We start from the raw sequence: 12579 nt of genomic DNA on the forward strand, positions 1-12579 counted from the left end.
AAGAGACATGGTAGACAATTAATGCTGACCAGCACCCCACAAGAAGCATAGCTTAGCAGTCTCCTTGTGAGCACTTTGATTGTATTAGACATTAAGAGCTGACATTTCAACTGCTTAAATTAACTGGCTCAGAGATGGACTGGTACATAAAACTGACTGCTACCCCTTAAGGATCCAGGATATTCAGGCCATTTTTTGGTCCCTCCTTGATAACTGGCATATAAACATTATTATGTCCTTGATAACGACTATACAATATGTAAACTCGTAAGTGTAAAATTCCAACACAGCAGAATGTTTTGGCTATATGCAACTCATAGCTCCGTACCTAAGCTTCATTAAAAAATAAAAAATGAGGCATCACTTATCAATTTTTTCTACACCTTTAATGCTCCCAGCACAGGAGCTTGTGCTGTGTGCACAAGCATGCATCCCTGTGTTCAGAACAGGTAGATCTCATGTAGAGATCTGGGGCATAAACAGGACTTATTGATCTGAGCATGGTGAAAAAAATGTTCTTCATTAACATCCTTTTGCAAACAGTACAAATTTTTGACTAGGAGGTAAGAAAATAGCTCTTTCTCAGTGCAGAAAAAAAATCTGCTACTTACTAAGTAATTTTGCCTAAGAGTCAAACCCACAGTGAATTTAAGACCAAAGAAGCAAAAGCCAGGAAAAGGAAAGCAAGGATGCCAGCCATGAATAATCTCAGAAGATTGAGCCAGAAATAAGGGAGAATTTAAAAATTACTCAAATTACAATAGCAGTTTCAATCCAGGCTTCAAAACAAAGGACTAAATTGAATGTTGAAAACATAAATTGCCAATTCAGTTGCAAACTGAAGACCCTTATTAAAAACATCACAGGATTCCAGCCCCAGCAGAGTTGGGCAAGACAACCTCAGGAGGTTCCTTACAACCTCAACTGTTCTCTTAAATCTGATGCTGCTTGAGAGCACCAACATTGAACTCAATTCTTACCCAGTATTTGGAGTATTTGGAGTCTGGGGACTAGACTTTCCCATGCTCCTCAATATTTTATGTGGATGTTGTTAATATGAGTGAGTATTAATAGAGCGACTGCTAAAGGAAGTAACTGTTTACCCTTTCCCATTTATCACCGCTGCTTCAGGACTGCAGAATGGCTTGTAAAGTGAGATAAAGAAATCAGTGCCCTTAAAATGCAGCACTGAAATAGATCACTGAAGTTTAAAAGGCTTGAGAAGGAAAAGGAGTTCTTATATGGAGAATGCTCTATTTCTGAATTATTAATTTGGTACTAAGCAGTAATTGCACTTATTAATTTTAAAAAATATTAATTCATAATAATTTATTGCAGTATTAACTATAATAATAAACAATACTACAATTAAAATAATAATTAGATGACAATTTATTAATTAAAAAATTATAGGAATGAAACAGCACTCCAAAGAACTAATCAATTTTTGCCATAGCTGCTCATAGCCAATCTGCCTTGTAGCTAAACTCCACAAAATAAGGCTGCAATGTAGGTCACAAAGAAAACTAGCACTGCAAAAAGGTACAGAGTAATTCTGCAGAGGGCAGACTTCCCAGTTCTACTATACAACATAGGTAACTTAGGGAAAATGTATACTTCAGTGTAAAAATGGTCCCACTCAGACCATCTTAAGATGCATCACAGCTGAATTCTAAACAGCACTAGCTCCTGACAGGAGACTGACTGCAGAGCAGTGCAAAAGCTAATATGCTTCTCAGAGTATTCAAATGGATATAGCTTTCCAAGAACACTGGAAAAAATCCCTTTTAAATTATCATATCCCTTCTGTGTTAAGTCTGCAGGACAGCATTTGCTTTCAATCAACTTTTTCTACCATTCATTTTCCTTTCTGCAGTTCAGAAAAATAAATTTCCTTTCTCTAAAGCCAGACTTTGGAATAAACATGTATTAGCAGTAGCACAAGAGGCTTTTAATTTTAGTATTTACTATGTTTCCAACATGCTGCTCCACAAAAGAATTAGGGAAATTTGAGATCATCAAATTTATCCTCCAACTTCTCCCCCATCCCTTCTGACCATGCTCCTCATCCAAATAATATAGCTATATACAACGTTTTATTATGGCGCAAGATGAAGCACATAGGTGGTACATAACAAACATACTTTCAAGAACCAGTAAGGCTGTGACATACAAAAATATGTAAACTACATTTTTCTCAATGACTGTTCAGAATCATTACTGAATATGTTGGGAGTTTGTTTGACAGAATTTCCATTTTGAATATACATAAAGATTATAAAATGAAACACATGACAAATATTCCTAAAACCCAAAGGCACTGCTGTTTATTTATATTTTTAAAATATTATGTCATGTAACAATAACAGATACATCCTGGCATTTTATTAAGTGGCAGATATCAGCAGGGAAGAAGTTTTTCTTCCCTCATAGTTTGCATTACAGCAATTTATTTTAATCAATTTATTTAGGTGCTTCCCAAGTTCACTTTCATATACTGCTCATGTGTTTCTGAGTTATATAAACCTCAGTCATGTCTTTTTATCTTAACCTAGAAATCAAGCCAACTTTCACAGTATCATAAATCATTGCTGCTACTGTCCGTATATAAGCTTAAAAGTATGCATTTTTAATCTAGGCAACAGTAAAACAAGACTAGAAAGTTTAGATGTTTTTATAGACAAAGATAAGGAATTTCTGAGATCTTTTTTATTTTTTGGCAAGGAAGTTAATTTTCAGCACAAGTTCTGTACTCACCTTACTTCAGCACTCAGGGCACCATCTCAGAGCCTACAACAAATGAACTTCATGGTATGTCATCAACACAAAGCAGAAAGACACACAAACCTTAGTGATTAATGATTCACAGTGTAAGAAAAATGTGTATTTTTGTATGCCCTAAAAGAAGGAGTGCCCCTTGTAGGTACTCTGTCATGTAGGGCCATCATCAAATTAGCAGTTTTATCCAACTTGGAAGAACTTGACTAACAACACATCCTTTCCTCCATTGAGAAATTTCTGGGCAACATTTTATTTATCTTTGAAGTAGATTATTCAATAACAAGAGTGGGGTCTTATGTTTTAGCACTAGATTATCCCTTTCCACACAGTTTCATTGCTGCTACTCAAGGAATAACTGCCCTCCCAGAAATGGAAGGAGATTCAGAGCCTCTTATCAAATCCTGATGGCTTCCAAGAGATAACTAATCCCTGCAAGACTTATAATATTCACAGCAGTAGTATCTGAGGCTGGGAAATTTTTGTCAATGGGTAAAAGACATCAAGGCTTCTGAACATTTGGCATATTAAAAGAAATGAGTTACAATATGTGTGCAACTTCTTAAACCACTTGTAACTAAGTTGACTTAAGCAACAAGACTGCACCAAATTGCAGACAGAACTGAATTCCCATTTAGCTGAAGGTCAAAAATTCAGTGATTAAAAAAATCACTGCATCATGGGTTGTTTCTCTGGTTTGCCTTTTTTATGCATTAAACCTGTTCTATAGATCTATGTTATTTACACATTTGACACTGGGCAGTACTCAACTATAGTAATACTATATTTGAAGAACAAGGCACATTAGAAAACTAATTTTAAAAAGTCAGTTCATCAGCTAGTAAATTTAACAACCAGGTAAGAAGGCAACTTGACGAAATGACATTCTGTTTTCCACAGAGCAATTGTCTTAGATTTATTTAATCAAAGATATGATACAGTTACAAGCCCATGCATTTCATAAAAATCTGAACTTAAAATTTTTATGGAACAAAATTTTAAATAATGCATATACAGATGTTTCTGGGTATTCAACTGGACTGGTTAGTCTAGATAAATATTATTTGAAACATATGAGCAGAAGAATTGAGATTTTCATGTGATCGTTTCTTTATCTCTTCCTCTTCCACTCCACACCTGAAGATAAATCGCAGCTGAATAACTCTATGGATTGAATCCTAGGCATAAGCTCATAGCTGAACTCATAAATTCACTTCCCATTGGTTACATATTTATAGTACATCCCTTTTATACTGTTATTAAAAACAAAATAAATAAGACTACATTTTAAAAATGTAGGCAGTATAACTATGAAAAATGTCATTTATGCATTTAATATGCTGACAAAATTAAAATTTCTGTCTACTTAAATTCATTTTTATGATCACAAGGTAACTCTTGTAATTCCCAAATACTTTTGAAAATTACTACCTCTCATAGAAAATTTGGGTATTTCTACGTAATGAAACCGCTGGAGAAATCATAGAGAAGATGCAACAGATTAACATAAAATAAATATTAGAGATAGTATTTAAAAGGCACACAAATACTTCAAACACATACAGTTTCAAATCTTTATTGTTTTAAAATTCTACATGTCTTTTACAATTACAATAATTTGTTACTTAAATGACTCTTGTATGGTTAATATACAATGAGTTTTTTCCTGAAACTCAACCATGAAATACAATTTCATCAATATGATTTTTCTAAATAGATTAATACAAGACTTCTGTTTTGTTGGGAAGAACAAGTGCTTCACCTTGAATAAACAGCACAGGTGTCTTCCCTTCAGAATCTGTGTGATCAATCCATCGAAAGTGCTTCTGAAGATTGCAGATCTAACTGTGACTGATTTTCAAAATCAGTCCACCAAATTACAAGGGTTTTTTAACATTAAAGAGCATTTTCATGTAATGAAACAAGCTGCAGTAGTTATTTTTATTCATCTACTGAGGCAAACTCATGTTGAAGAAAAATTATATGATTATCTGCATGCAATGAACACCCTCTTTAAATAGTTGATGAATTTTACACATATAAAGAATCTGTTAAAGAGTGCAAGTACTTTGATAATGATTTCACAAAAGGACATATGCTGGTAATAATGGTAACTAACATTTAACATCTAAATACAAGCTAATGTATATTTAACAGGCAATTAACATGGCAAACAAACCATGTTTCATGTGGTTGCCCTTAGAGAAAATGAACTCATTTGGTCCACACTCTTAAAGTTATCTGGGTAAAAAAATTGAAGCAGTTAGGGCCAGAGTTTTTGATGAATTTCTAAAATGTCACCTGTTAAAAAGTAAAAGCAGTACATCAATGACGTATCTTGTCACATGACCTCAGTATAAAAAGATGGCCTGGTATTTGGAGCGATGAACAAGAACTGAAGGACAAGTCAAAAAAGAATGGAGACAGAATGAACTAAAAATTGGTTGTGTTATACTTTCTTGTTCCATGGTACTGCTTTCACTCTGTAGAATTTTGTACCCAAAGGAACTTTGAATCTGTTTTGTGCCTACAAAAAAAGAGTAAAATAATTAAAATGTGGAATTATTCTACTGATTTTTGTACTTTTAAGCTCAAACTGATTCCCACTACTCAGTATTCAGGAGACCCTTAGGAGTCTGGCAGGGCTCTGGACAGTGTGGATGCAAATACCCAACCCACTGCTTGCTCAACTCTTCTGGGTCCCTTACTCTTGCAATTCACTGACTCAAAAGAAAAGCAGGAATAGCAGAACTTAGGACAATTTTCATCTAACTTCTTATGCAGAGAGAATTTGTCATAACTGTTAAAAATACTAAAATATACTTTATTAATCAGAGATGATTTCTCATTCCTATTTTCTTACCTTTTTTGCCTGGCAATACTCCTTTTCCATCACTTTTCCTAGCACCCACGGTCTCCTAGATGCACCTGATGCTAAAGAGAAAACGTATGTAATATTTTGGATAAGCAACCACAGGTATCAGGATATTCCATTACATTTTCATTAAAAGCAGGTGGGTTTTTTAAACAGTTAAAATAAACAAACAAACATTAAGTCAGATTTAAATGCAACATTTTGGTGGCCCTTAGAACAATAACTTGCAGTACCTAGGCTGACACTAATTTTAACGTATCACAAATACAAATAGTGTTCTGAATTTCAGTTTCCCCACTTCCCTGATGCAGGAAAAGAATCAAGACAGTTTCCTGAAGCAGTGAGACAGAGACAAATGTGTCCCTCAGCCAGCTGTTAAGTCTTGATATTTGTTTTATCTGCAGTTTTCTTAGATTTGAGATTAACTCTATTCAGCAATTGGTAAGGACCAGAGCAAGCTAAGTCCATTTGAAAACAGGTCAGTGAATTAAGTACTCACAGTAACATACAAACTGACATGGCTTTTATCTTATGTATGTCAAAACCCAGTAAGAAAAGTCTACCGTATTTCACACAGCTGTGTATGCACTACTAATGGCATAGGTCAGAATATATTACATCTGGAAGTAAGACAGGCATTTTCCCCTCAGGTTTCACAGATAACACATGGCACAGATCCCTCAGCAGACTCACAATCCAGTTAGGGTTTAGTGGTCTTCTGCAGAATACACAGTTATTCAAGATCTATCATCTTTCATCATAACTGCAATCTACAGTGAGTCTGCTCAGGGAAATTATTTGACAGCTTGTGACATGCAATAACACAGAAACTTTCACTGATAAGTTAGAATACAAATTTTCTTTTGATGCATATTCTTAGATGTTTTTACAAAGTTGGGAGCACAGGTGGGTTTGCAAAAAAACACAGTAGTTTAAAGACATCTCCATTAATCCACTTCATGTAGAGCCCATGGTTTAGTGCAAAGCATTGTTATTTTTCCTCATTTAAGAAGATTTTAATTTTGCTAAGTTTAGATAGCTGCCAAAAAAAGCCAACAAAAAGCCTTGAAAATTCTGGGACAAAAAAAAGTAAATGTGTCATCAACTTGAACATAAAGAAATACTGGAAGTCTTCTCTGAAAATATTATAATAAATACCAGTTTAATTTGGTGGAAAAACAATGAGCAAAATATTGCTTGCAAACTCCCATATACTGTTGTCTACATTTTTTAATTTATTATTTATGCTGAGTAGTTAAAGCAGCCTGATGGGAATGTTAACATACTCTGTGTGTGTACTAAATAGGCATATTCTCCCTCTTTTTTTTTTCCACAGCTTACTTTGAAGATGCAGATATTTTTTCCCAGTTTTCCAAGATATTAACATCTATATAAATTTTTAATTTAAAATGTTCTGCTTTGAAAAATATTTTGCACCACAACAAGTAGTAAAAGCTACAAAGATAGCTGACAACTATTATGTGCTTCTTGTATTTAAAAGTATGTATGTGATATATGTATCACATACATACTTATAAATCACTTAGTGTTAGAAAGTTAAGACTGTTAGTTGTAAGAGGAGATAATAATTAGAAAAAAATCTGACACTTACCACACTCACCTGGTTTGAGATCCAGTGCAGCAAGGGACTCTGAGTGCAAGAAATACAAGGTTGGGCTAACAGTAAACAAGACGTAGTTGTCATGCCTTTCATCCAAGATAATGAGTACCAAATCCCCAACCTGAAAACTAGGGGAAAAAAGAAAGTCACAAAACTTAACTAAAAAAAAAAAAAAGCACAGAAGCTTAAAGCTACATTAATTACACTACATTTTTTCCCCATGTATTGCATGAGACAGACTAAGTTGAAGAGCAGCAGACATTTCCATGTGCTATGCCAACTCATATACATTTCCTATTTTCTGAAGACAACAAAAGCAGGCTACCTTTAAAAAAATGTTTTTGAAATGTTCTGCACCCATCAACTCAAATTCTTTTTCTCAAAAGAACTTTCATTTTTTCTTTAAAACACAATCAGAAATATCTAACTAAATGCTAGTGTTTCAATTTTATATTATTTTTATTCACCAGTATATAACGCAACCATCACTGTAGTGGTGTTTACAAACATTCTTTTGTTGTTTTAAACTGAAGCGAAATCGAACACAGAAAAATACAGCAAGAACATTCATGCAGCTTCCAATCTAAAAATTTTAAGCACACAAGACAAAGAAGGGATTAAGTGTTTATCTTTGATCAAATGATAAAAAGCCAAAGAAACACTGTGGCAACTGTACATAAAACATTTTAAAACTCTGCGTTTCTGACACCAGGGTACACAAAAAAGCAAGTTCTCATGCGAAGTTTCAACTACAGAATTCAGAGAGCAACTTCTGTCTCCAAACTTCTTGTTCCACGGTGTAAAGTGTTGCAAGTAAATTATTTACCCATTAATGAAAGAAAGTCTAAATTAGCTACAAATTAAGCATTAGATCACAAGGGAGCTCTAGGAATAAATATTACTACTCCCCTGGGGATGAGGGAGGAAGTGCAAAGAAAGTGAAAAACTTCTCCATAGACGGAGACTATAGACACACCGACAGTTAATTGAGTAAATCTAGAGAAATTTAGGTGATCATGTTTAAAGTTCATTTTTGGATTTAATAAACAATACTCCAAACTCTTCTGCCTACACTTACTATGAAGACAGGCTATATTGACCTAAAAACATCTCTACTGGAAAGATGAATTCTTCTTTCATACCATTCTCCTGCTCAAAAACTACGAAGACACTTGTGGCAATTTTCAGATGCTACAGGGAAAAAAATTATTCTTCACCTCCTGATCTTGTTACAGCAAAAATGAAAACTGGTGTAATTCAGAAAACATTAATAGAAAAATCTGTGCAGGTTTTCTTTCTCCAAAGATTTTTTTATATTATTCAAGTAATATATAAGACTAATATTAATTAAGAAGTTATCTGTAGCTTTTATATTTCACAAGAATACTTCTTTTTCCAGCAACAATTCTAAATGCAGCTGCTAACAGATTGGTAATCCCTAATAAAATGCTTCATTTGGTTTTATTTCATTTAGTTAAAGCAAGACAAGAACTTGGAAGACTTCAGGAAGGCAAGACTTCTCTTGAAATATAATACAGCACTATGCATATTCAGAATGAATAGATTTCCTTTTCCTTAGACTTCAAGGTTATAGGCAAACAAAAAAGTCATCTAAAAAAGCCTCAGAGAATTCTAGAAATCCTATGAAGTATGGAATTCAAGAAAGTCAATGACAGAATTCAAAAAGGCCATTTCATTGTTTATAAAAAGGTTTTATAAAATTTGATTTATGCTCAACTGAGACTGTTCAATAGCTGATGGCTAAATTATAGTGATCTATGCATCATTTCACCACAGAGCAAGAACAGTAGAATTATAACATTAACTATACACTTATTTTATTGCAAGCATATCCATCTGTTTATATGAAAATTAACATGTACTTACTCTCTAATTGCTATTTTTTCAGAATGTCTTGAGGATACTGATGACATGCTTTGGGACATCTATAAAATGAGAAAAAGCTATAAAGTACTGGCAAGCTATGATGAAATGTACATTGCAGGTAAGAGTATGGCAAGATGATTTTTCATTGATTTCAAACAGTGCTAGTCTTGCAGATTTTATACTCACTCAGAAAACCCACCATACTTTTGTGATCCTGTTCTGTAGTGGGTTTGGTTGCTTGTGGTTTGGTTTTGGTTTTTATTATTGTACTTTTCTTTTAATAGCTACCTTTGATTATAAAAATTCCTGCATAACTAACTTCTCCCTCATTATTTAAAACTGGGAAGGGCTTTTCATATCAGTGCCACTGAGGATTTACTCTGGGCATACACAAGACCTATGATAAAACTGTCCATTCTAACAGAGAAGTCACTGGCACCAGAAAAGGCTGATGGTAGAACACCACAGATTAAACATGTTTATTACAATTAAACTCTAGATGTTGAGCTTCAGATAGTCTCTCAGTTTTTCTAGTCACAAAATCTCAAGTTTATTGTAATCAACAGGGCAGCACTCCCTGGAACAAAACTGGAGTCAGATTTACTAAGACCAAACAAACGTTCAATTCTGTAAGGTCTTGGGCATAAGAATTATTTCCTATATGTATATTTGCTTTTAATTCTGTTTAAATTAATAAAATACTGGCACATATAACAACTTCAATAAGACAAACTAGACCTAAAAATAAACATAAGTGCACACAAAGTTTCTACAAGAACTGTGATAACAAGAAATGACAATAGGTAATTAATGCTACTTCTATCCCCAAAGGAACACCAATCCCTTGGGTAGGCAAGTACCTGGGGAAGCTGTTCAGACATAAATGTATCAGTTCCACTACCCTCTGGTAACCTCCTTACAACACATAATTCATAATTGCTCCACAGAAACTCTGACTAGAGGTCCAGCAGTTTTTCCATCCATTCTTACTTCCTGGACCATTTATACATGCTATTCAAAATCTAGACTGCTCACACTTGAAGTTTAGCATGTTATTTTTCAGCTGTAACTCAGATATTGTTCCCTACAGAGAATTTCCTTCCTATTGTCAATCTTGCCCCCTGCCTTCCCCAGAGGCAGTACCAGCATATTTTTGTATGAGCCTGAAGCCTATTCACAGTACATTTTCTTCATTTCTTCAAAGAATGGGTGCAAATTGAATGCAGTGCATCACAGAATGCTCTCAAATTCTGATGACACCTTCAGCAGTTTTCTTTATAGGATCCAACTTCAGATTTTTTGTTTTATTTTTATTTCTTATTTTTACATTTTTAGAAGTTACCTTTCTTCCTTGAAAAGGTTGCAGCTAGCATCAAATTTGTCAAATTTTTTTAGACTGTTCAGAAAAGTATTTGAGAGTTCTGTTCTTTTCAGATATGAAGACCAGATATTCTCTTGCTATTATTTCAAACTGGAGTAAGTGTTAAATGAAAACACAAAATAGCTTGATTTCTATAGTTTTCCTGAACTTCTAACTTAAAGAAAAACATAACAAACTAGAATGCTGAGAATAATTACATTAAAACCTAGTAAGGAATGTTTTATTAGTACAATTGTAATAGCCTTTATACAGAAAAAATTGCTCCCTTTCTCAATAACTCATTTACTGTAACAAAAATCCTGTAATAACATTCCAAGTAGTAAAAGGAGCTCCTTTTTGCTCCTTGTAGAAGTAACGCACAAGTTCTTCTGCAAAAGCCAATGACCTATGAAGATTTTCTTTTTCACACATAATGCCTTCTGAGCTCCTTATCCGAAGTACCTCAATAGAAATAAACACGGGTATTGAAGTGTTGATGTGTATCTCAATTTTAGAAGTGCATTTAAAAGGAGGGGGAAAGGGAAAGAAGGATGAAGGGACACATACTAAAAACTCACTAAGTAAAAACTCACTTTATAAGTAAGGAATTGAAAAGATATGACATTCCATTCAGAAGTCAAATTTGAACCGCTTTAGAGACCAAAGAACCACCAACTTCTCCTTCATGGCTTTGTATTTACCATAAGAAGAACAATCCTCTATTTGTATCATACACAATGTTTCTTCCATTTTATTTTACTCTAACATGACAAGAGATCAAGGGTTTGATTCAGGAAATCTACAGAAAGGTTTGGAAAACTGTCTAGGTGTATTTTGAGTTTTATTGTAAAAACTACACTTAAATAAATTCTGCGTATTTCACTGACATTCTGAATTAAAAATAATCCTTGAAAAATTATACTTTTAGATGTCTTGCCATCTCTCCTTACACCTGGTATGAAGTCTAACTTCCCACTACAGAGGTATCAGCTCCTACCAAACTTTTAGGTATCACCTGTCACTTAAAGAAAGTGTGATCTCCATGGCCAGTCCAACCAAAGGATGTGCCTGTTTCCTATACACCCAGAAATTTTTTTAAGACTCAAAATTGAGACCTGCTAGCACAGATAAAGTGGGAATAAATAATAGGAGAAGAATTTATACTACAGGAATCGAGGGCACTGTCACTAAATTATTTTTCCATCCATAGGCATTTACTGTAGCATTTCATATGGTGGCTGTCTGCCTACATTTCCAGCTACTAAGCAGAATTACAGTTTCACACCTTACCAAGGTGGCAGGTGCAGTTTTCCCAAAACAATCTGTAAGTTATTCTTAACACTCCCAATTATGCTTAAAGTGCAGGCATATTTATATTCTTGTAAACTGGCCTTTAATCTACTGCTGCTGAAAACTGAGTAATGGTGCCCTGGAAATTACCATCCCATTACCCCAACTCTGGATGGTCTGTATTCTTTGGGAAGAAGTCACTCTCCAGTCCTGCAAACCTTTTTCCATGAGAAGACTAAGCTCATGTACATCTGGAAGGTTATCAGATTACCTATTCACCACTTGCCTTAACACTTAAAATATTTTTTAAATTAATAAAAAAACATTCTTAGATTTAACAAACTTAGTATTTTTAAGCTTTTCATTTTTGTTTCATGAGCCTTAAAAAATGGATTGCACAAATACTTACCAATCTTTGATTTAATCTCTTATTTTCCTCTTCTTTCAACTGCAAAGTCTAAAAGAAAATCTTAATCTGATTAACTGGATATTATACTTCATACAGTACAAACATTTTTTTTAAGTTCTGATATGACCAGAGCCCAACTACTTGTACAATACTACATCCTTCAGTTCTAAAACAATTATCAAAAGATCTTTTGACAAAGACGTGCAAAAAACCCTTGAAGTCTAGGAATTATCCTAGTGCTACAAACCCCCATGCTAAGATTGTACCTACATAGTCATACTTCTCTTTCAGTTAGAAAAGACCACATAAATCATAGAACAGCAAAACAAATGTAATATATTACTATGTTACAGCTTCTA

The 12579-nt window shown here is 34.0% G+C and overlaps 1 protein-coding gene across 5 annotated transcripts in view; it reads right to left on the reverse strand.

The window, feature by feature from the left end:
- Positions 1–478: 478 nt before the first annotated feature.
- Positions 479–12579, reverse strand: part of RB1CC1 (RB1 inducible coiled-coil 1) — a 69187-nt gene continuing 57086 nt past the window's right edge. For 3 of the 5 annotated variants that reach the window (XM_030965924.1, XM_030965916.1, XM_030965900.1), the window contains 5 exons: positions 12221–12268; positions 9162–9220; positions 7266–7402; positions 5642–5712; positions 4922–5305 (listed from right to left, as the gene is read on the reverse strand). In XM_030965924.1, the coding sequence (XP_030821784.1) occupies positions 5228–5305; positions 5642–5712; positions 7266–7402; positions 9162–9220; positions 12221–12268 (393 nt within the window). In that variant the 3' untranslated portion in view covers positions 4922–5227. Of the gene's footprint in view, positions 5306–5641; positions 5713–7265; positions 7403–9161; positions 9221–12220; positions 12269–12579 lie in introns of all 5 variants that reach the window. The other 2 variants (XM_030965932.1, XM_030965908.1) reach the window with 2 other exon arrangements.

This window comes from Camarhynchus parvulus, chromosome 2 (genome assembly GCF_901933205.1).
Source record: "Camarhynchus parvulus chromosome 2, STF_HiC, whole genome shotgun sequence".
Classification (NCBI taxonomy): Eukaryota; Metazoa; Chordata; class Aves; order Passeriformes; family Thraupidae; genus Camarhynchus; species Camarhynchus parvulus.